The sequence below is a fragment of the Pelodiscus sinensis genome, chromosome 2 (assembly GCF_049634645.1).
Source record: "Pelodiscus sinensis isolate JC-2024 chromosome 2, ASM4963464v1, whole genome shotgun sequence".
Taxonomy (NCBI): Eukaryota; Metazoa; Chordata; order Testudines; family Trionychidae; genus Pelodiscus; species Pelodiscus sinensis.
Window position 1 is genome coordinate 142,868,031 of NC_134712.1, and position 22,300 is coordinate 142,890,330.

The 22,300-nt window shown below is 40.1% G+C and overlaps 1 protein-coding gene across 2 annotated transcripts in view; it reads right to left on the reverse strand.

Annotated features, from left to right (window-relative positions):
• Window positions 1-8,955: 8,955 nt before the first annotated feature.
• ANKS6 (ankyrin repeat and sterile alpha motif domain containing 6) overlaps window positions 8,956-22,300 on the reverse strand; it is a 46,592-nt gene continuing 33,247 nt past the window's right edge. For both annotated transcript variants that reach the window (XM_075921528.1, XM_075921527.1), the window contains exons 14-17: window positions 20,567-20,634; window positions 15,597-15,713; window positions 13,921-14,017; window positions 8,956-9,752 (exon numbers count right to left, since the gene is read on the reverse strand). In XM_075921528.1, the coding sequence (XP_075777643.1) occupies window positions 9,703-9,752; window positions 13,921-14,017; window positions 15,597-15,713; window positions 20,567-20,634 (332 nt within the window). In that variant the 3' untranslated portion in view covers window positions 8,956-9,702. The remainder of the gene's footprint in view (window positions 9,753-13,920; window positions 14,018-15,596; window positions 15,714-20,566; window positions 20,635-22,300) is intronic.

Consider the following 22,300-nt stretch of genomic DNA (forward strand, 5'->3'; position numbering starts at 1 on the left):
CTGATTGTCAATAAGCATGAATAATTCAGGTTGTTGTCACAAAGTATGAGGGACCCATGCTAAGGGTATCAAAAGATCAAACAAGATTCAAACTTCTGGAAACTAAATCTAAACTGTTAAACTATTTCTTTAGTGCGCCATTTAAAATTATGACAATGGTTTCTGCATAGCACCTGTCATCCAGGCAAATCCTACAGTATTTTATAAATCAATATTGGCTTGCAATTTACTTTGCCCTTTACTGAAATGTAGCTAGCTCCTGACTGAAACAGGCTAACTATTTAAGAGCACAGAGCAGCATTATGTAATTATATCTTGCTCCACCTGGCCTAAGAGAAGGCTTATCTTTCCACTTCTGGATTAGTGCAGACACAGTGCTGGTGGAACAGTTGATCATGATTCTACCTACCCTGAGTCACTAGGCTAGACATATGAAGACAAAGGAGACTTCCTTCGAGGGGGATCACCTGGATGTGTGGTAGCTGTGGATTTTGGTGGCCTATAACTATATATATGAAGATAACAGAGTATTGGCTCAAGTCCCATTTTCTATCAAAAGTTAGATGGATGGGTTTTGAAATTGATACAAAAGGGTTGGACTATTTTCAATGGCAGTTTTTTTCAATGTAGGATTCAGGTGGTGGCAATGATAACTATACTGCATCATCCGTAGAATCTGTTAGAAAGGGAGCTGATCACTGTAACCTTACCTGGTCACCAGCATGTTTCTGAATGTCACACCGGATGTCACTTATAGAGTCAAGACATTGGTTCCTCTCCTTCCAAATCTGCAGATAAAAAGATTAAGAAGAGAAGATGGGATTACAGGCCTTGATGGCAGACCAGGATAATAGTAACCTACTCTGGAGCCTTTGATACAGAGACTGGGTTAAGTGTTATTAATCTTTTTTTGTAAGGAAACCGCTCAGTGCTACAAAAATAAACCTACTCATAGGACTGCAGACTGGGAACTTGTTGCTTTATTTAATTGCAGCTCAACAGAGTGTGTGTGTGTGGGGGGGGGAGAAGACTCCTACTTAACTAAAATGGAAGGGTTAGGGTTAGAGAATGACCTCACCTCATCATGCTCTGGTTAACCAATTTAACCCTATCATGACCACTTCACTACAAAGCTTGTATTATAGACAAGAAAACTGATGCAGAGAGATGAAAGAGACCAGCCACAGCCATACAGCACGTCATCAGCAGAGCCAGGAATGGAACTTAGGGCCCACTATTTTCCCATCCCATATTCATCCCCCAGCTTATCCCTGGAGGCTCATGCAGTAGCTGTGGCCTGGTACATATTCTTCTACCCACACCTGGTGAGATAAATGACTTATGAAATACCCATGTTGTTTAGTAGAAACTAAGCTATTATTATGTTTATTTATCATTGGAAAATGTAATACAATTGGCACTTTACAATCACGTTTATTTCTGTTACCCTGTTTGGACTTTGTTGTGGGGAGGCTGACACCTTGAAATCCTTTCCAACTGAAATCTGAGGCTCCAAGCACTGATAGATTTGGATGGGCAGTCAAGTAAACTCTAGTACACCTAAATGTTAGAAAAAGCACATACTACTTTTCTCCCATTTTACTTACCATGTCCACTATGAAGCGGGGGAGAGAGAGAGGAGTGGAAGTTTCCATATTCATCTCAAATTCACATATGGCATGCTGACATATGATATAGCAAAGCTTATTCACTGTACTCTGATTTCATATAATAAGTGTCTAAACTACTTGAGAACTTTTGTGTAGTCTAATATACCCTGGTGGTTCTTGGGGGCATTCCATATATTTAGTAATGTAGGCAGTCAAGGGATAAGAGGGAAGGTCCTCTCATGGATCTTTCTGATAATCAAACCTTAGTGATTCCTTCAGGTGTGCTTTTTGCTTATATAGCTTAGGCCCTTCAGTCAGGGAAATGAAACTACAACATGTAACCAAACAATCTAGACTCTTAAATCTGTTTCCACAAGGGTACGTCTACCCAGCAACATTATTTCAAAATAACTAGTGTTATTTTGAAATAACTTAGTCCGTGTTTACACAGCAGGTAGTTATTTTGAAATAATGTCAAAATACTGTCAAGCTGGAGGACTTCTTCCTCCAACTCCTGTAACCCTCACTGTATGAGTAAGGGAAGTCGAAGGAAGAATGCTCTATTTCAAAATAAGTACAATATAGATGCTCCCAATTTCTAAATAAGCTACACAAATTAACTTATTTTGAGTTAAGCCCTGCTGTGTAGATGCACCCTAAAAATGATCCACAGAACAATTTCAGTAGTGAACAAAAACAAAATCATGATATATGTGTGGCTATATTATAATAAAAACAAGGGTTACATTTGCCAAGTAAAAGATTTAGTTCTAATAAATGACACCCTGCCAGATAAAAGAAACTGGTCAAGGGAGTCGTCAGAATAAAATAAAAATCTGTAGTATAAATTCCAACTTCACATTGAATAACGTCAAAATTGGATTATTTTGTCTAAAAACATAGAACTAAAAAGGTTCTCTACATAAGCCACTTTTGTGATCATCATCTCATTCACACTGTCTTCATGCTAATCTGATCCACTAGAAGTTAGAGAAGCAATATAACACAGGGCAACCGTTAACATTTATAATACTTTCTTTGTCAGATTAATGTCTACAAAGTGGCAGAATTTTCTTTGATTTTAAGCAAGGTTGGGGGGGAAGTCACCTAAGCTCCCAACAAATTAAGAAAACACCTAAAGGGAGACCGAAGGCATGTTCTCCATCTCCTTACTGTTTAATACAAGAGTCTTCATCTTCCCTATAGCCAAAGGCAAAGATATAGAAAAAATGAGTATTGATTTTAGATGTCTTTAGGAGACCTGATTTTCAAGAAGTGCTGAGTACCTAGCATCTGAAGATCATGGTCTTTTTAAGGTGTCTCAAGATAAGCACTCCAAAAAAATGAAACTAACTAGCCATTTTTGGCCAAAATGCCTTACTTTTGAACTAGCAGGGGAACTACTGTGATCTCCTGGGGGGCATGGGAATTCATAGGGTTTTACAGGGATACCCTGAGTCAGATATATGTTTAATAGTTCACTGAAAGGTGGCATGTGAGATCATTACTGAGGGCCAGTAGCCCACTTGTCATCATATTCATTGCAAAGAGCCACACCTCCTTTCTGAAAGGAACATTTAGAAGGTAGCAGACACTCTTATCCCTGTCTCACCATTTAGGTATGATGCTATGTATGCCTATTTACATACTGCTAAATGAGGATTGTGAAGCCTATAAGGGCATGGCTACACAAGGAAACGATTTTGAAATAACTAAAACCGATTTCATAACTCCCAAAATAATAACATCGAAATAGCATGACCACACTACAGGGAAGCCTCAAAATTAGTCCAAGAGAGGCTCCTTTATTGTGGACATGCTACTTTAACTTAGAGCGCCAGGAAGCATTAGGGAGTAATTACTTCAACATAAAATAACTGTTTCAAAGTAAGTGTTATGCCCTGAGGAAAGCAGGAGTATGGATTTTGAAATAACCAGCCCGTTATTTTGAAATCATGGGCTTGGTAGCATGGACGTTCCACTTATTATTTTTAAATAAGGGGCGTTAGTTTGAAAGAATGCCCTAGTATAGACCAGGACTAAGAAAGGAAATCTACAAGACGAAACAAACCAACAAGATTGTTCTGTTTCTGAATAAAGACAAAGAATCAGACTGGTATACCTTCAGATCAAAGAAACACACATACCCTTTGCCTGGGAGGCAAGCTGGCAGCATGTGTCTTTCATGAAAGGAGGACCAAGGCCAGCATGGCCATGAAATGCTACAAGGACTTTGGGTGAGCAATATTCTATAATGTTCTACAAGACAAGAATATCTTAGTCTAGGTTCTAGAATGCATGTTATGACTTCATTTTTTATATAACCTTTTGTTTCCAATACTTTTACCTGACTCTCCATTCATCATATATATAGTAGCTCAGTGTCTGAGAGTCTGTAACGCTGAAATGCTGGCTGTTTCCTCTGGGCGGTGCTGTTCCCTGAAATGCTGGCTGTTCCCTGTGGGCAGCCCATGCTGCATGGGGAGCGTGGGGACCAAATGGCTGCTTGCTCCTCTCTGGCAGCCTGGCTGAGTGGCACAGAAGCCAGCCAAGCGCAATGTCGGGAAGGGAAGGGGGGTGGGGCAGTGATGTGCGGCATGACAGCGGCTCCAGGTCCCGCCCCCTGATCATGAACCGGAGGCTCAGGAGAGAAGTCTAACATGGAGAAGAGACCTGAAAATCCCGTCTTATGACGGGCTAATTGGCTAGTCATATATATAGTAGCCCAATGTCTGAGAGTCTGCAACGCTGAAATGCTGGCTGTTCCCTCTGGGCAGTGTTGTTGCCTGAAATGCTGGCTGTTCCCTCTGGGTGGCCCGTGCTTCATGGGGAGCGCGGGGCCCAAACGGCCGCTTGTGTCACTTACTCCCCCACGGTGGCCTGGCTGAGCGGTGCAGAAGTCAGCCGAGCGTCACAGTGGGAGGTGAAGGGGGGGTGGAGCGGTGACATAAATGGCCAGGGGGCGGGGCCTGGCCGTGTACGTCACAGCCCCGCCACTCTTCGCCTCCCGCCGTGACACTCGGCTGACTTCTGCGCTGCTCAGCCAGGCCGCCACGGGGGAGCAAGCGGCTGTTTGGGCTCCCTCATGGCGGCCCGGCTGAGTGGCGCAGAAGTCAGCTGAGTGCCATGACAGGAGGCGACGGGGGGGCGGGGCAGTGACATGCGGCGTGACAGCGGCTCCCGGCCCCGTCTCCTGGCTGTGAATGTCACCGCCCCCCTTCGCCTCCTGCTATGGCGCTTGGCTGACTTCTGTGCCACTCAGCCAGGCCGCCACATGTGAGCTAGTGGAGCAAGTGACTGTTTGGGCTCTGGGCTCCCCTTGCAGCACGGGGAGTGCGGCGCCCAAACAGCCTTTTGGGCTCCACGGTCCCCCAAGTGAGAGGCAGGAGGGGGAGGAGAAAAGAAAGAAAGAAAGAAAGAAAGAAAGAAAGAAAGAAAGAAAGAAAGAAAGAAAGAAAGAAAGAGGCAGGAGGGGGAGAAGAGCTGAGGGGGGGGAGGCAGTAGGAGGAGGAGAAGAGAGAGAGAGAGCAAGAGACCAGAGGCTCAGGAAAGAAGACTGACGTGGAAGAGAGACCTGAAAATCCCATCTTATGACGGGCTAATTGGCTTTTTGTTAAATAAATGTATATTTTATTTCAGTGTGAACAAATCTAAGTGCTGTGAATTAAGCAGAGTGGTAATTTGAGGTACAATTGGTAGGTACTTTTGGAACCTGCAAATCTAGGCATGTCCAGAGCCTGGGTAATCCAGGAAGAGGTCAGAGGGCTTGAGGGCTAAGGTGTGCCAATCGCCAAACTCTAAAATAACATTAGGGTCTGTGAGGCCTGGAGGGGAGTGCATGCATTATAATTAGCCAGTGCCGTTAAGGAGATGACCTATGGCAAGCACGGGCAGATGACAGTAAGCCCTGAGTACTCCCAGGAAGGATCAAAACTAACTTGGGCTAGATTCTAATCTCAGTTACATCCACATATATCCTTAGTAGGGGATCTTTATTGGCTTTAGTAGAGTTACGCTGAATTTATAGTCATACATATTTGGCTCTTTGCTTTATCACATGGTTACAGCAGGGTACAAAGAGATATTTGATTTGTATTAACCCTTCATCACTAACATATCCCCCAAAAGTGAGAAAACCAGTAGTACACAAGAACAATAAGAACGGCCATGCTGGGTCAGATCCAAGGTTCATCTAGTCTAGTATCCTGTCTTCCAACAGTGGCCAATGCCAGATGCCTCAGAGGGAGTAAAAAGAACAGGTAATCATCAAGTAATCCTTCTCCCATCACCCAATCCCAGCCTCTGACAAGCCATTAATAGCCACTGATAGACCTAAGCTCCATGAATTTGTCTTGTTCTTTTTTTAACCCTGTTAAAGTCCTGATCTTTACAATATCCTCTGGCAAGGAGTTCCACAGGTTGACTGTACACAGAGTAAAGAAAAACTTCCTTTTGCTTGTTTTAAACCTGCTGTCTATTAATTTCATTTGGTGACTCCTAGTTCTTACATTATGGGAACAAGTCAATAACTTTTTCTTATTCACTTTTTCCACACCAGTTATGATTTTATAAACCTCTATCATATCCCCCTTTAGTGTCCTCTTTTCCAAGCAGAAAAGTCTCAGTCTTTTTAATCTGTCTTCCTATGGGACCCATGCCAAACCCTTAATCATTTTATGCCATTTTCTGAACCTTTTCCAATGCCACTATACCTTTTTGAGATGAGGTGATCACATCAGTACACAGTATTCAAGATGTGGACATACCATGGTTTTATATAGAGGCAATAAGATATTCCCTATCTTATTCTCTATCCCTTTTTTAAGGGATAGGTATGATAATCAATACTATCTATGTTTGTATTGGCCATTCCCCTTTGTCCTTTCTCTGAATCTGTCCCCTGCTTCTCTCTCTTTATTCAGTAGGGATCATCACACATTTGGGTTTTTTCCCCTCTCTCCCGTGCCAATCTAGACGCTCTTTTCCGCAAATGCCTTTAACAGAAAAACTTTTCCGTTAAAAGCATTTGCAGAAAATCATGCCAGTCTAGACTTAGCCTACTTGTCTAGGATATCTCTAGAGTATATCACATCACCCAAAAGCATGCTGCTTCCGTGGCTTGAGGAGCAAAAGGCTGACTACGTTATCTGTCATGTACAGATGCTACAAATGAAAAGTACTTGGAAATTGCTGTTGTGGTCTTTTAAGAAGAAAACTTCTTTAGCGTTTTTTTCCAGTGATAAAATCTTCTGAGAAACTATAGAAGTAAACCGTTACAAATGAGCTTTAAACATTTCCACAGGTTGCCGGTTTAATGGACAAAGCCTGTTCTCTGTAAATGTATGTTGTACTGCCAAGAGGACTTCAAAATAAAACAAAAATCTAACAGTAGTAGATTTTGGAATGTTAGTTTGAGGCAAACTTGGCCAGACAGCTTCTAAACAGGGGTGATACCAATAAAAATATCTCAGTTTGTAAAAGTCTTTATGTTTCCTTTTCACTCTGGAAACTGGAGTTGGTCCCCTGAGAATCTATATCATGTCAAAGACATTTGCTGAACATAAAGAACTACAGACATCTTTCTGACTCACTTCCAAATAATGAGGCATCTCTGTTTAAAATGTGGCCTTGATTAATGGTAGAAATAAAGAAAAAGAAAACAAAATTTCAAGCACTTTTATAAAATCATATTATAAAGTAACATTACACTCCTGCTACTTGCTGTTACGGCACTGCCAAGAGTTAGAAGCTAGAGCTTAGCTGAACCCATAATTCTAGAGTGAAAGCAAAAAATATTTTTTATTTTTTATTTTTTTTACTTACGAAACTCTGACAGCTTCATTTCTACCAGGGGAATAACACAAGCCGAGTTTACAAAATCCTTCCCATAAACAGGATAGAAAGGAGAACCAGAGTCATGGAAGAGAATGATACACGTCTTTCTGAACGATTGGTCAAATCCAGGACAGATCAATAATGAGAGTCTTTATTAGATGATGACTGTTTTGTGACCTATGTGAACTGAAGTGGTAGTTAGGGATGTGAAGGACTAGTCAATTAGTCAACTAATCACTTTTCCCCCTCCTTGCTGCCTCCATCAGAAAGAAGCAGCAAGTGGGGGGAAGAAGAGAGAGTAAGAGAGGGTACTTCAAAGCAGCAGCGCCACTTGGAGCCTGGGCCAGACCCTGGGCTCCATGCGGTGCTGCTATTTTGAAACACCACATGCAGCCTGGGGCCAGCTGGGGTGTCCCAAGGCTGCACGCAGCATTTCAAAGCAGCAGTGCAGCATGGAACCAAGGATCAGCTGGGGACTCCCCTGCTGACCCCAGACTCCACGCAGCGCTGCTGCTTTGAAACACTGCAAGGAGCCTGCCGCCAGGCTCGTCGCAGCCAGTTGACCCCAGGCTCCACATGGCACTTTTGTCTTTATAGTGTAGCAACACCTTCAAAGGTGGAGGCAGCCTATCGACAAAAAAAATAGTCGATACAAAACGCAACAACTATTCAATTAGTCGATATTTAACAACCCTAGTGGTAGTCCCTATAAAATTCCTAGAGGATGACTAACTATAGCATACAAATTTGCTGGCTACCTCTTCCCGCACTTGGAACATCAGGTCATATAACCTGATGTGAAGAGCAATTACCAAAGATGCTGTCAAACCTGCCAGAGTCTGGTAGAAGTGAAATACGTGGGTAGCAGAGAAGGTAGGGCACAGCCACCCTGATCTTTACAGGGCCCTGTGTGTATCCCCTCTCCCTTCCTGCAACTATTCTCAAACATGCTTTTCACCAGCAATAATTTCAATGCCCTTCACATACTATACCCAGCCTCCACCTACGGGCAGAGCAGTTTAAAAAGATCCCCACTGGGACCCCAGAGCCAGGCATCAGTAACCAAAGTATCTAGGAGTACTAATCTGTGGCACTTACACTACACTAAAATACCAGTTTTCAGCAAACCAATAAGGATTCTATGCCCTCTTTATGTAAGCAAAGAACTAGTTAAAGCTCTGTCTTATGAATTAATGCTTTGAGCAAGTTCTGTTGGAACTTAGCTATATTTGTACCTTCAAAACTGCACCATTGGCTAGATTCAATATGAGCGTGAACATCTGTCACTTGCAGATTTAAGAAAGGAGAAAACTAACTTGAGTAATTTATGATGGCTTGTATTAATTGTTTAAAAACACACTTTTGCTCAACACTGAAAACCAGCTCCATGCATAATTCTAGTGCTAATCCTTTCAGCATTCATTGTTATAAAAGCAATTGAAATATACATATTGAAATTGTTTTGTAACCTGTTGGGATGTCTGTTAATCAAAAGCAGATACTACAAATGTCCGTTCGATTATTTTAATGACAAACAAAACATCACCAATTTAAAAAGTCTCATTTTTACATTAATTCTGGGTAAATATTGGTGACAGATTATGAATTTTCCTAGTGATATTTTTATATTTACAATATAATATATTTTATCAGCATACCTGTATTTATTGTTGTCCTACTCCTTTTAGTATTGATTAAATCAAATATGTTTTAGTTAGCTATATATGCATCAATATTCTTCCTTTCTATGCCCTTTCACAAAACTAGTCAATCTTATAACTTGGCCTCCAACCCTTGTAGAGACGTAACATTCTGTAGTGACTTGTCGATTTAGAGAGTTCCACATTTACTTTTTGGCTTTTTTTTTTTTTGCTTCCTGCATTCCTGTGGTGCTTGATTGTGTCTTCTCAAGACTTCTGTGAGTGAGCTCTTCAAAACGGTACTTCTGAAGATGACCTACATATCATCTTATGTCATTATTAAATCTTGCCTTGCTCCTACAGACCCTAAACCAGCAAAGCACTTAACCATGTGCTTAACTCTAACTCTGACTTGTCCCCTTAAAGTCAGAAGAAGTATTAATTCTAAAAGTTAAAGGGATACTTTGCTTGACTGGTGCCATAAAGATGTTACTGAAGCAACTCCTGCACACTTTGTACTGAGACACTGTGGTTAGCACCTAGTTTTATAAATTTTCTTCTCTGCACTTAAGCTCAATCTTCCATGCCCCCGGCTTTAAAACATCTTTATCCAGGGGCTACTTCCTGGTAGGTGCAGATTCCTGTGCTTTTATCCAGTATCCAGGTGCTACAAAGAAAGAGAAATATAATGTATTATATGGTTTTGGTAGTGCCCACCACAGGCTTCACTAACAGTCAGAGCAATATTTTAAACAAAATGGACCACATTCATCATTTATGCAAACAGGCACAAAATTCCTGACTTCAGTGTTACTGCACCTGATTCCATTAGTGGTCAACTTGATCCTATGACTCGATATCAAGAGGAAGGAGAAAAGACCCTGTAACTGTACTTGACTATGGCATGATTTCTGCTTGTAAGCTTTCAGAGCTGTTTCCCTTTTCTATCAAGCCCCTCACTTTCTCCCCAGTTCTCTCCTCTGGATAAATGCCATAAATATTTCTAATTTTGAATCCTAACATGAAAAGTCAAAATAACATATAAATCAGCCCCCAATGAATTACATTCTTTGCTAAACACCAACCCCCTATCCTCTCGCTGGCTGTGTCTAGACTACAAGTTTGGGGTTTTTTTAAGTGGCCTTTTTTTCGAAAAAAACTGTGCCTGCCTCTAGACTACCGCTGCATTCTGTCGACAGTAAATCAAAAGATTTACTTCATTCTACGGCTATGTCCAGACTACACGCCTCTTTCGAAAAAGAGCATCTAGACAACAAGATTTTTCAAAAAAGTGATTCGCATTTTCAAAAGAAAGACTAAACGCTCACTTTCGAAAAATCCGTTTTCATGCAATAGCGACTTTTTTCGAAAGATGACTTTTGAAAAAAGGTGTTATTCCTTGTAAAATGAGGTTTACTGCCATTGACAAAACCACCGCATCCTTTCGATTTACTGTCGACAGAACGCAGCGGTAGTCTAGACGCAGGTACAGTTTTTTCGAAAAAAAGCCCTGCAGTCTAGGCACACCCTTCAAGGAATAACGCCTTTTTTCGAAAGTCATCTTTAAAAAAAGGCACTCTTGCATGAAAACAGGGCTTTTTCAAAAGAGAGTGCCTAGACTCTCTTTCGAAAAAGCGAGCTGCTTTTTCAAAAAATCTTCTTGTTGTCTAGAAGATACTTTCAAAAAAGGCGTGTCAACTAGACATCGCCTCTATGAATAGATGTCCTGCTTGTCCCTTGAAATCCAAGTGAGTTAAATTCTTCACCAACAAGATCTCATTACGTACCCCGAGGAGGAAAGCCTATCCTTCTGAATTACAAAACAAGTTACACAAACTTCCTAAAGATCCCTCCACACACACACTATTTTCTCCAATCTTTGCCATCGCTAAGGCGGGGAGTCTCTCTTTCCCTTCTTCCTCTCTAACAAAATTCTATTTAACACTCTGGTCTCTTAAAAGCTTTAGTTTACTGTGAGAGAGAGGCTACGTCTAGACTGCACTGCGCTCAAGGAACACGTCTGCTTTTTGGGAAAAATTTATAAAAAAACCGAACACACTCTTTCGCCATTCCTGTAAACCTCGTTTTACAAGGAATAAGGGATGTGACTAAAGAGCACTTTTTTCCGAAATTCGGTGCCATATAGATGCGCCAAATTTTGGAAAAGCTTCTTTCAACAGTAAAAGATATGAAATTTACGTACTGCAAATTGCATTTATTTTTCCAACTTACCCTTGCATTTTAGTCCTAGCCAAAGAAAGAGGGCGGGGGGGAAACAGTTACTGCTAATTGGTTACCACAATTAAACTGAACTTCACAATCTTTCCTTTTCACCATAATCATAGTGAATGTTCAACCTTTCATTTAAATCTTTTTTAGTCGATCTTCAATTATTCTTCGGGTATCTAAGTCCCTTGACTCCACTTCTATTAGAGAAGGGCCTTCTTTCCTTCTCTCACTCACCTTTACTTTAGTTTCAATGTCTGCCATTATTTTTTCACCAGCTCTTCAACAGTTGCTCCCAGAGACTTTTTCTGCATGATAGAGCTTTGGATCTATATCCGGAGTGTGGTTTTCCCTTCCTTAGAGACTCTCACTGTGAAAATCTAATGCTAGAGGCTGCAAGGAAATTGCTGCTTTAATTTTACTCAATTCCCTTCTCTTTTTAAATGTTAGAGCAGAAGATCTAGGAGATACTGAAGATTGTGGAGTTGGAGTAAAGACTCTGAGTGCTCTCTAGCCTTTTTTCACAATAAACTCTTTTTTGGTAATGGCAAAAGTTCATAATGAAATGTCTGGATCAGTTACCAGCCCACAGTGGGGTACTCTACTTTCATCTCTTTCACAGACATGAATTTTAACAAGTAATTCATCCAGGTTTGTAAAAAGAGAATAAGATTTCCTTCCTCAACTTTTTCAGATGCTTCTTTAACTCTCATGGAACTTTCTCTCTCTTTTGGGTCCAGCAAATTTACACAATGAAGAAGCAGTTTTCTCTTTTCTCTGTTATTTCTCCCAACGCAACATCCAGCCTAGAAATTCAATCCTCATTTCCTCTTTGATTGCAGAAATCTGGGAGAATAAATCAGCCCTCGGTTCTGGGAATTCATATGGCAAATCTAATCTTTGATATCTGCTTTAGTAGTTAAATGACTTTATTTAGCCTTATATCCTTTGCCTGTTAGGGGAGCCAGGCCTTCTGATACTTAGATTTTGGGGTGCTACAGTGAAGTTAGAGTGTTAATAGAGACAAATTATTCTATTGCCCCCTCAGAGCATCTTCTTACTTGGGCCTCCATAGGTTGGTCCTATGTTCTGAATTTTAAAGGTAAAGGTGTAAGTTAATGTATGTTTCTCTGTGGTGTGGTGTGGTGTGGTGTGGTGTGGTGAGCTAGGTTCCAGGACGCAATGTTTTCATAGAGAGATGACATAACTGAAGCACATAAAAATCTTTCTTTCAACAATAAACATTATTATGAATCAGGTTGGCTGTCAAAAACATAATATACACATCAACTTTTCCAAAGGTTCTTGTAGTGAATGTCACATATATTAGCCAGAAGCCGTAACCTTAGCTGGAAGTATTGCACAGGGTGGCTGAGGACACAATCAGTCAGCAATTGAGTTTATATTTCCAAAAACCCATTAAACAGCAACAGGTGGAACAACCTGCCTTGCCTCCCCAAATCTGTTTTGTGTTGCATTCAATTAGCCATATAATCAATAATTGATTCCCTTCCCTACATTTGTGAATCTACAGCTTGGAACAGCTCTCCACCTGAAATCTCCCCTAAAATCTCTGGCATTTTCAGACTGTAGTCATAGAAGAATGAGAGAGCTGCTATAACATCATAAACACCCCCAAATGAGTAAGGCCAGTTAACCTTGAATTGAAGTGAAGTAATTGTTAGTCTTCCAAAAGTTTCCGTAACCATGAATTCAGTGTACTGAAAACAGAGTCTCTGTGGGGCTTGGAGACATTGACTCTTGGGCTATGTCTACACAGCCATTATTTTTCAGCAGAAGATATGCAAATCATGCTCTCATTTGCATATCTTCTGCGGATCCTTTTTGTACAAGAGGTTTTGCCACTAAAAAGCCCCATGTAGACGGGGCCATTTGTCAGAAAAAAGACCTTTTTTGCAAAATCCTGTAAACCTAATTTTTTGAGGAATAAGGGATCTTGCGAAAAAGGGTTTTTTTTTTCCAACAAATGACCCCGTCTACACGGGGCTTTTTAGCGGCAAAACCTCTTCTGCAAAAAGGAGAGCACGATTTGCATATCTTCTCCTAAGGGGGAAAAAAAAGGTAGTGTAGACATAGCTGCAATGTCCAAATGATCCACTCTTCTTTCCATCCAGAATGTAATAGGTAGGTCTCAGCATTGATGTCCATGTACTGCAAAAATGCAGCATATGTCCAGTAGCCATGACTCCACTAACTAGCCTACTTGGTGACCATAACAGGCAAGAAATTAGTCTGATTCTAAGGATAGACAAGGAACAAGCCTAGCTATCTCATTCTGTGATTGAGATCTACTTCATATGTAAAATATTCCCCATTGTAATATGCAATACATAATCAATTTTTAAAGTTTGAAATTAAACAAACACATATTAATGTGTTAGAAACTCATAAATACTCTCCCTATGCAAAAATCTTACAAATTCTCTGTCTTTTTACTTTGAAATCTCCACTAAGATCGGAAAGTGACAGAAATGCAGGAATCTTTAAACAAACACATTATTAACTATCGTGTTTGCACAGTCTGTGCTTTACCCTGATTTAAGAATAATTGGATGAAGTAGATCTGACAACATATGAATAACACTTACACTGAGAAATGCCAGGAGATCTTGTATTACTAACACTGCTCTCAAAGGAAGAATGGAAATTGTGTATGGTTTCCTGTAAAATCTGTCTCTCTCGTCCCTGTAAAAGAAATCGATTTAAACAAACAAAAAAAAGGCATTCTTAAATTTCTCATTCAATAATGCATTTTCTAAGGGTTAAAAACAAATATGAAAATGTGTGTGTCTATCCTGGAAATCATATTGAAAGTGTAATGAGTTTAACATAACAAAAATTATGCCCTGCAAACATAGAGCTTGGTACTCCCCCCTGCTCTTCAGTCTTTTAAATGTATTAAGAGCCTAACAGCTCTTAATACATTTAAAAGGCAGAGTCGCAGCAGGGTTAGCTCCTGGATCTGGGAGCTAACCCCTCTACAGCTCTGCAGTTCTCCTCCAGCCTTATCAACTAGTCAATGAAAATTCTACTGACTAATCAATTAGCTGATTAAACTCCATTTAACATCCCTACCTAACAGCTCAGATTTTTTAAAAAATGGCATTTATTCCTCTAATCTCTGATTCTAACAGATACAATAAATGTCTCTTATGCATAGTGAAGGACATTCAGAGAAAGCTGGGAGGTTTGTAACTGCTTTTCAAAAAGGGCTAAAACCGACAGATTTTCTCCAGAATTTGCTCTTTTTAAGAAGTTGTAGAAATATATGAACTGGAAAGATCATTCCAAAACTTTATAGATTTACTTGTGAATTCTCAGAAAATCCATTCTGTATCCAAAAAAAAAAAAAAAGTGTTGTAACTTTAGACAGGACATGCTATATTCTTAACATATAACAATGATGCTATGTCCTCACTTTAAGGGCAAGACACAATTCAGCCTGAAATACAGAACCTAGTAAGAGCTGATGTAAGACCTTCACAAAGAAAATAATGTACAGTATGTAACAACAAATTTTATTATCATGAAAAACCAACAAACTAGGCTACATATTGTGGAAAACCATCTACTGGCACAGTAAGTATTTACATAAGGTGTATACAGCCAATGAACACTCTTATAAAAGAACTACAAATGGTGCTTTCATAATGAGTGAGACATGATTAAACATCTTGTGTCCTATATGCCTAAACCGGTATAAAAGATCCAAGACAGAATAGAAATTGGATCTGAAAGACTTGAGAAAAGCCATAAGAGTTAGTTGCAGAGATGCACCAGCTTTCTGTGACTAAAGAAATCCATTGCAAAGTATTCTCATTTCTCTGCCTTTCTCCTTATTTCCATCTAACTGTAAATATCAAATGAGAAGACAACGAAACTGATTCCTGAGAAAAATGATAGGTGAAAGACCAAAGAGCTAATAGGCACAGCTTTAGTCTACATAAGGATAAATCATATCTTTTTCTTAACATCATAAATGTTGAAAGCCAAAGATCTATAATATGATTAATACTTAAGTCACTACTAGTTACTTTTTATTAGTATAAATTAATGATTACAAATAGTGAATAACTGTCTAGTTACTGAACATGGAAGAAATTAATGGAGGCAGCCCAAAGAAAGATAGTATTGTTTATCTCCAATAATTTGCATTAAATATCTTGTTTATAAAACTGTATTGTTTTCAGTATCTATTGTTTGAATCTGAAATAAAAGGAAATCTGAAAAACTAGTTTATCATTTTCCTTATTTCAAACCATACCTTTCCTGCATTCAATTCAGAAATAGCTGCCAGAATTTGCTGCCTAGATCCATCAGTCTTAATACCCAGCTCTTTTAAATCACCATCAGTAAGTGTGAGGAAGGCCTCCATATCCACCTTTAAAAAAAAGATACATAAGTATACATTTACTGTTTAGATTGGTTCTTGCTCAAATATATCCATATATCTATATGGAGGCTGGAAACATATAAGCTTCTCTATACAAGCTATTGATTTCCCTAGTCTGCTAGCACCTCTTATACTCTATGTTAAGTTGCCTGTACAAAAAAAAAAAAAAAAAAAAAAAAAAGCAGCTAAAAGATGTGTCAAGGCAAAACTCATCCCTGTTAACACTGTTTAACAGTTTTCTTTTCCTCATTCTACTGACCATGATAATATTAATCTCTAGATAGGTCTGTGTAAATGAATCAGATAATTTAGTGGCCTGAATATAGGTCTGGTATCCAGGATCTCACAACTTTCATCTTGGCTTTGCCCTGCTACCTTGGGTGCCATTGAGTAAATTGAATTAAACCTGCTTTTTAAGGGTAGGGCGTGCAGAACACATGACCTACCAGACTCACGAGGATATTATAGTTATTGTTAAAGCCTGTTCTACTCTTTGAAGCCACAGATCAAAGGGGGGAAAATATAGGGGGGCTTTCGTATTTAACAATTACATTTACAAACGTCTATTTTTCCTTCAGAGGTCTTTATGCATTTACCTTAAAACACTTCTCTTTTTATATTTTAGTTGCCTTCTTGCTTTTATCTATTTTGTGTCATAATTTCTTGAGGTGGCACCATTAATTAGTCACTGATTTATCAATTCTAGGCCATAAACCAAAGCCTGGTTTCACTGGTAGTTTTGCTCCCTTCCTATGGCAGGCCTTCCAATTAAGTATCGTACAACAGAAGGTACTGGGTTAGACCCCAGATTAGGGGAATGGTTTAGGACAAAACATCACATCAGATACCACATTGTGTCCTGTAGGAGATCATATCTGGTGACATCATCTCCTTATCTCTCTCAATCACTCTCTCACCTATCAATCTCATTTTTACAGTAAGATGCTACTACAACAGTGAGATGCTACTAACATTTAGACTATATGTTACCATCATGTAGTCTATACATACGTATTACAGAAAAACATATTTTAGGAATTTGTACTGTGTTTTAATTGGGACTACGTCTTGCATCCTTCAACACATAAAGACATGCGTCTTGGTAATCATGTATCAAACTGTCCAGGATTCAAAAAGAAAAACACTAAAGGTAACAAATACTTCCTAAAATGAACTAAAATAGAAAAACTAACCACAAAAGCAACACAACTTAAAAATCCATTATATCGGCCCCTCATAGGTCCCACTGGCAAAATTCTCATTTCCAGTCCTCTTTGTTGATGAAATGCTGGATTTCAAAATTATGCCATTTTTATATATCCAAAAGCTGCTAGTGGCCCATGATTAAATTTTGCCAATCCCAGTTTTTGAAGTAGGTAATTTTGGGGACAACTACACATTTTGGCTATGCCTACACTGCAGGGTTTTTTTTTGGAAAAATTGTGAAGCGCAATTTGTATATCTTTTTCCACTTTTTTTTCCAGGAGAGGTTTTTTCAACATTTGGCCCATCTATACGGGGCCGAATGTCAGAAAAACCTCCTCTTTCAGAACATCCCTTATTCCTCATAAAATGAGGAATACAGAAATGCTGAAAGAACATATCTGCTTTTTTGGAAACTGTTCCAATAAAGCAGAAGTGTTCTTTGGACACGGCAGAGTGCTTCCAGGATATTTTTGGTATCCTGGAAAAGCTCCGCAGTGTAGACATAGACTTTGAGACATTGGGGTACAAGGAAATAATTCTCTTGGAGGAGACTTAAGAAAAAGAGAAGCTCTTTAGCGTTGCTAAGGAGTATGGAATTGTCAGCAAAAGCTCCAGAGAAATGGAATACAGTTAACTGATGCATTCATAAGCATGTGAAAGAATGAGTGTTTTCCATTTTTCACATTGATATGACCTCCACATAAACAGCATATGCATATTTTATAATTAATACTCTTTCTTCTATGAATTTTTGAAGCACTGGTGCTGTTTTTCCTATTTATCGCTTCATTCTCAGATTTGCAGAGCACAGCTTTCGTTTTCATTAAATAATTGGATAAACCAAACACAATAATTTCCCTAGGAGAAAAAAACAGGTTTAAAAGACAGAAAATGACATTCCACAAACCCCAAATGCCACATAGTTCTCTCATACCTATCTGTTTTCTTTCTTTAACTCCAGACTCTCTCTGCAAAATATAATGCCCAAAAAATTTACTTACATTTTTGGGCACTGACCCTGAAAATACATTATTGCCTTTATGCACATGAATAGTCCCTTTCAGTGGGCCTATTCATGTGTGCAAACTTAAATGCATATGGAAGTGCAATCTGTAAATGAAATTTATAGAATTATGGCCTTGGAGAGAAATGTATGTACAGTATTTTTTTGCATTTCTCACAATAACTTATTTTTAGGGTGCACATAGCTGAACACCCACGGCTGACACAATAAAATTTTGGTTGCAGTGGTATTAGAGTTAAGTTGTTCCCAGGATATTGGAGAGAGAAGACAGGTGAGGTAATCTCTCTCTCTCTCTCTCTCTATAAAAAAGCTTTTCCTGTGGGATGACAGAGTGATGTCATCACATCACTCTGGTGTCCCACAGGCTCGGCCCTCCCATGGGTCTCCTGGCCCGAACACTGTTCGGGGATGGAACGACTTGCTCTAGGGCTGCTTGCTTATGCCACTGTTGTTCTTGGCACCCATGGGCTGCTGGGCCAGTAGGCCCAGGAGCAGTGGTAGGTGCAGGGCAAGGCGTCCCGCGTTCCTGGCCGCCCGCCACCCCATCCTCCGCTATGCCTCAAGTGGCTGCACCCTCAGCCCAGCGCCAAGCTGCTTCAGTGAGACCCAAGCCCAGCCTGAGACTGCCTTCCTCCTGCCCCCACCAGCCACACACAGGGCTGCAGCAGCGAGTGTCACTTCTGTAAGGCAGGCGAGGAGATGCCCAGCAGCACTGACCTGAACGGTCCGGGCCCCCTTTGCCTGGCACTGTAGCCTAGTCAAGTAAGAAGGTTGGAGCACTAGCCCTGGCTTTCTGCTGCCAGGGTCAGCTGGAGGAGAGAGAAAGCCCGAGCCTCGCTGTGCAGGGAAGAGACGCTCCCCCTCCCAGGCTGGGGGAACAGCAGTGCGCGAGTGTGCTATCTGGAGCCTTTCCCTGTGCTCCCATTGGCCAAATTCTCGCTAATGGGAGCAGTGGGAAGCCGAGCCTGGGATCAGCATGGGGCTCAAAGACAAGTAAGTACCTCCCACTCCCTCATGCCCAGACCCGACCCCCCATCCCCTCACTCAACCCCCCAGCCAGACACAACCTGTCACTCCAACCCACTCTTGCCCCCTTGCCCTGGCCAGACATCCTGCCCCCAGCCCATTCCAGCCCACTTCCCCCGGCCAGACATCTTGCCCCTACCTTCCACCCAGACCCTGCACTCTCTGCCCCTTCTGCACCCATCTCCTGCCCAGATTCTGCACTCCCATCCCTATCCCACTCACTGGCAGCCCTGTCCCATATACTGAACCCCTCATTTTTGGTCCCACTCCAGAGGCTGCGGGGGGCCCACAAAATCCACTAACCCTGGAATCGCAGAAGTGTTAATCTGGCCTGAAGCCTTGAACTTCAGGCTTCCCGCCCCACCCCACCCTGCCGAGGCTGAAGCACCAGGGAAGTGTGGTGTTTCAGTTGGAGGCCACATCACTGAGGGTTGGAAGGTTTAGGAAAGGCTTTTTTTTCCCTTCTCACTTCTGTGGTCCCCAACTGATTTTTCTGTGGATCAGAAAAAATGGTTCCCCACCCCAGCCATTAATAAAGATAATGCTGAAACTTTTTTGTGCTGGACATAATATTTTACTTTATTTAAAAATGAAGCCTGACAACAAGGCCCCAATTGGGGCCCAGCCCCTATCTGGCCGCAGTGTCCTGTCCCCGGCCCTGATCCTGGGGCCAAGCACTATCCTCTCCACACTACTGGCTCCACCCACTTCGGTTGTAAACTGGATTCCAGCTTTGGCTTCATGAAACAGTGTAGAAAAGTACAGAAAGTAGTCCAATTAACACCATTGCGTGCACAGATATATAGGAAGAGAGAATTACTGTCAGGTACCAGCAGGGCAGGGAAAAAAAAAAAAGTTGGACATTTAGTTTGTTCATCATTCCAGAAACCCACTTATATAACATTGCAAAACAAAATTGTCTTTATTTTATACATATACTGTAGGAGAAAACACATCTCACTCCCATGACCTGCTATGCAAAATTGTATGTGTTAGACATCTAGTCGTACCTTTAACTATGCTTTACATGCAATTATTTAATTATAGAAATTGGAAGTAAGCTCCAAGGCCTGGGTGATTAGGGTATCTCTGTCTCTTTTAACTTAGGTTCCAATAACCTTTCTGGAAGTTCAGCTGTTTTTTGTACATTCCATGACAAACATGTTGAATTTTATGGCATTCAGGAAAAATGGCACATGCCACAGACTGGCAGAATTTAGGGAGATCTAACTGAGATAAAGGAAGCAGCTCACACACCTCAGATTTGCTGTTTCATTCGGTCTCCCTTATTATGCAGACTCATCATTGTATCTGTTAATGTTTGGTTCACATTTTTCTGATTATTGCTGCAACCAGATATATTAGCAAGAATCCATGTCTTTTTTTTTCCCAATGAAAATTAAGATTTGAGATTACAATTCTGCAGTAGAGTAAATTGTACTGGAAACTGCACAGCTGTAATGAACTCAGAGCCCCAATTTCATTTGGATAATAAAATACAGGTTTCATACAGATAAAGATATGATACATGCTAAAAAATTGAAATAAAATACTGAAACACAAGTTTTTTTAAAAAACAACTTACCTCCTGTTCTTCAAAAATAGGCTGATATTTCTCAAGTGACAATTTTTTAAGGATACTAGTCAGCTCATCTTTAATAACAGAAAAGAAAAAACAACAACGTTTAAAACAATTCAATTCTGGTAACCTACGAGGAAAAAATTTAATTTTAGCTAATGACAATATACAGATAATTAAATCAAACATTCGAGAAACCAACTTATATAAAATTTCAAAACAAAACTGTCTTTATTTTATACATATACTGTAGGAGAAAACACATCGCATCCCCTAACCAACTATGCAACATTATATGTGTTAAACATCTAGTTGTACTTTTAACTATGCTTTACATTCAATTATTTAATTATAGAAATTGGAAGTAAGCTCCAAGGCCTAGGTGATTAGGATTTCTCGGTCTCTCTCAACTTAGGTTCCAATAACCCTTCTGGAAGTTCAGCTATTTATCCCTATCATTCATTTCCCTCATTGGCCAGTCATAGAACAGGGAGGGATGGTTCATTCAAAGCACAAAATACAGAATGCTCATACTGGCTGGAGGTGGCAGGGTGAAGGGGTACAAAAGAGACCTTTGTGGCCCTGCTTTTCTTTTTCCTCTCACCACATCCTGATCCAGGAAACCACTTTTATTTAATGCTATATTTATTCTTAAGTTCAACATACTGAAAACTATCCTTTAGAATGGTCTCTTTTTTATTAAGGTACTCCATCTATGCAATCTAATCAGTAAGTTAATGATGATTCACAACGCTAGTTTGTACACAGAGTGAGATTGGAGTATGATCTTAGACTGGGATATAATCTGTGATATAACCTTTAACTGTAAGGGAGAATATGATAGTGTATTGACTTGCATGCATATCTTGTAGGGCAGGAGAAATAAATGTAATCTTTCTGTTTCACTTTTACATTTCTCCAGCCATGTCTGAGGTTAGTTTAAATGATGTTTATTCCTTCACCTTTGGGAATTCTGGAGTGCACTCTGGTGACAATGACAGACTAGTCAACTTAGGTATGACCCATAACAACTTAACAAGAGGCTCTGAAATGTTATCAAGACATTCTACTAATATGAGAACTTCAAAGAGATGCTCTAGACCAGCACTCATTAACCCATTTGTTTGTAGTAACAGAAATCAAGGATAGATGCTAAGTGTATTTGTCTGTATTTATCTATTTTTGTCAGAAGTTTAACAACATAATCAGATCATTTTATAAATGCTAATGCCTTTTCATGGCTTAACTGCTTTATAATATGGATAAGGAACTGCTTTATAATATACATAAGGATGGTTCAGTTAATCTGGAAATCAAAAAATGTAAGATGCTGTGTGAAATTAATACCTCTATTGTCTTCAACTTAATTATCTCTATTCTAATTAAATACCAACTAACTGGCTCATGTGAATGTATGTGATGAGTTTACCTGTGTTTACACAGGAAAGAGAAGATTAGCCTCAAGGCAAGAAGGTCTATTCTTCCTGGGTAGGGGAGGGGCCCTGCTGTGACAAAAGGCTTGTCAACTTCCTAAGGATCTATAGATGAAAGCCCCGGGCCCGATCCTGCCATCTGCAGTCTGCTTACATTTTGAACAGGGAAAATCTAATTCATAAGGTAGAGATCTTTCAAATACTGTTTTGGAATAACCTGGCAAATGCATAGAAAGACTTCAACCGACCCTATACCCGGACTGCCTATTGGACTATAACTTTTTAGATTGATTCTAGAAAGTTTTTA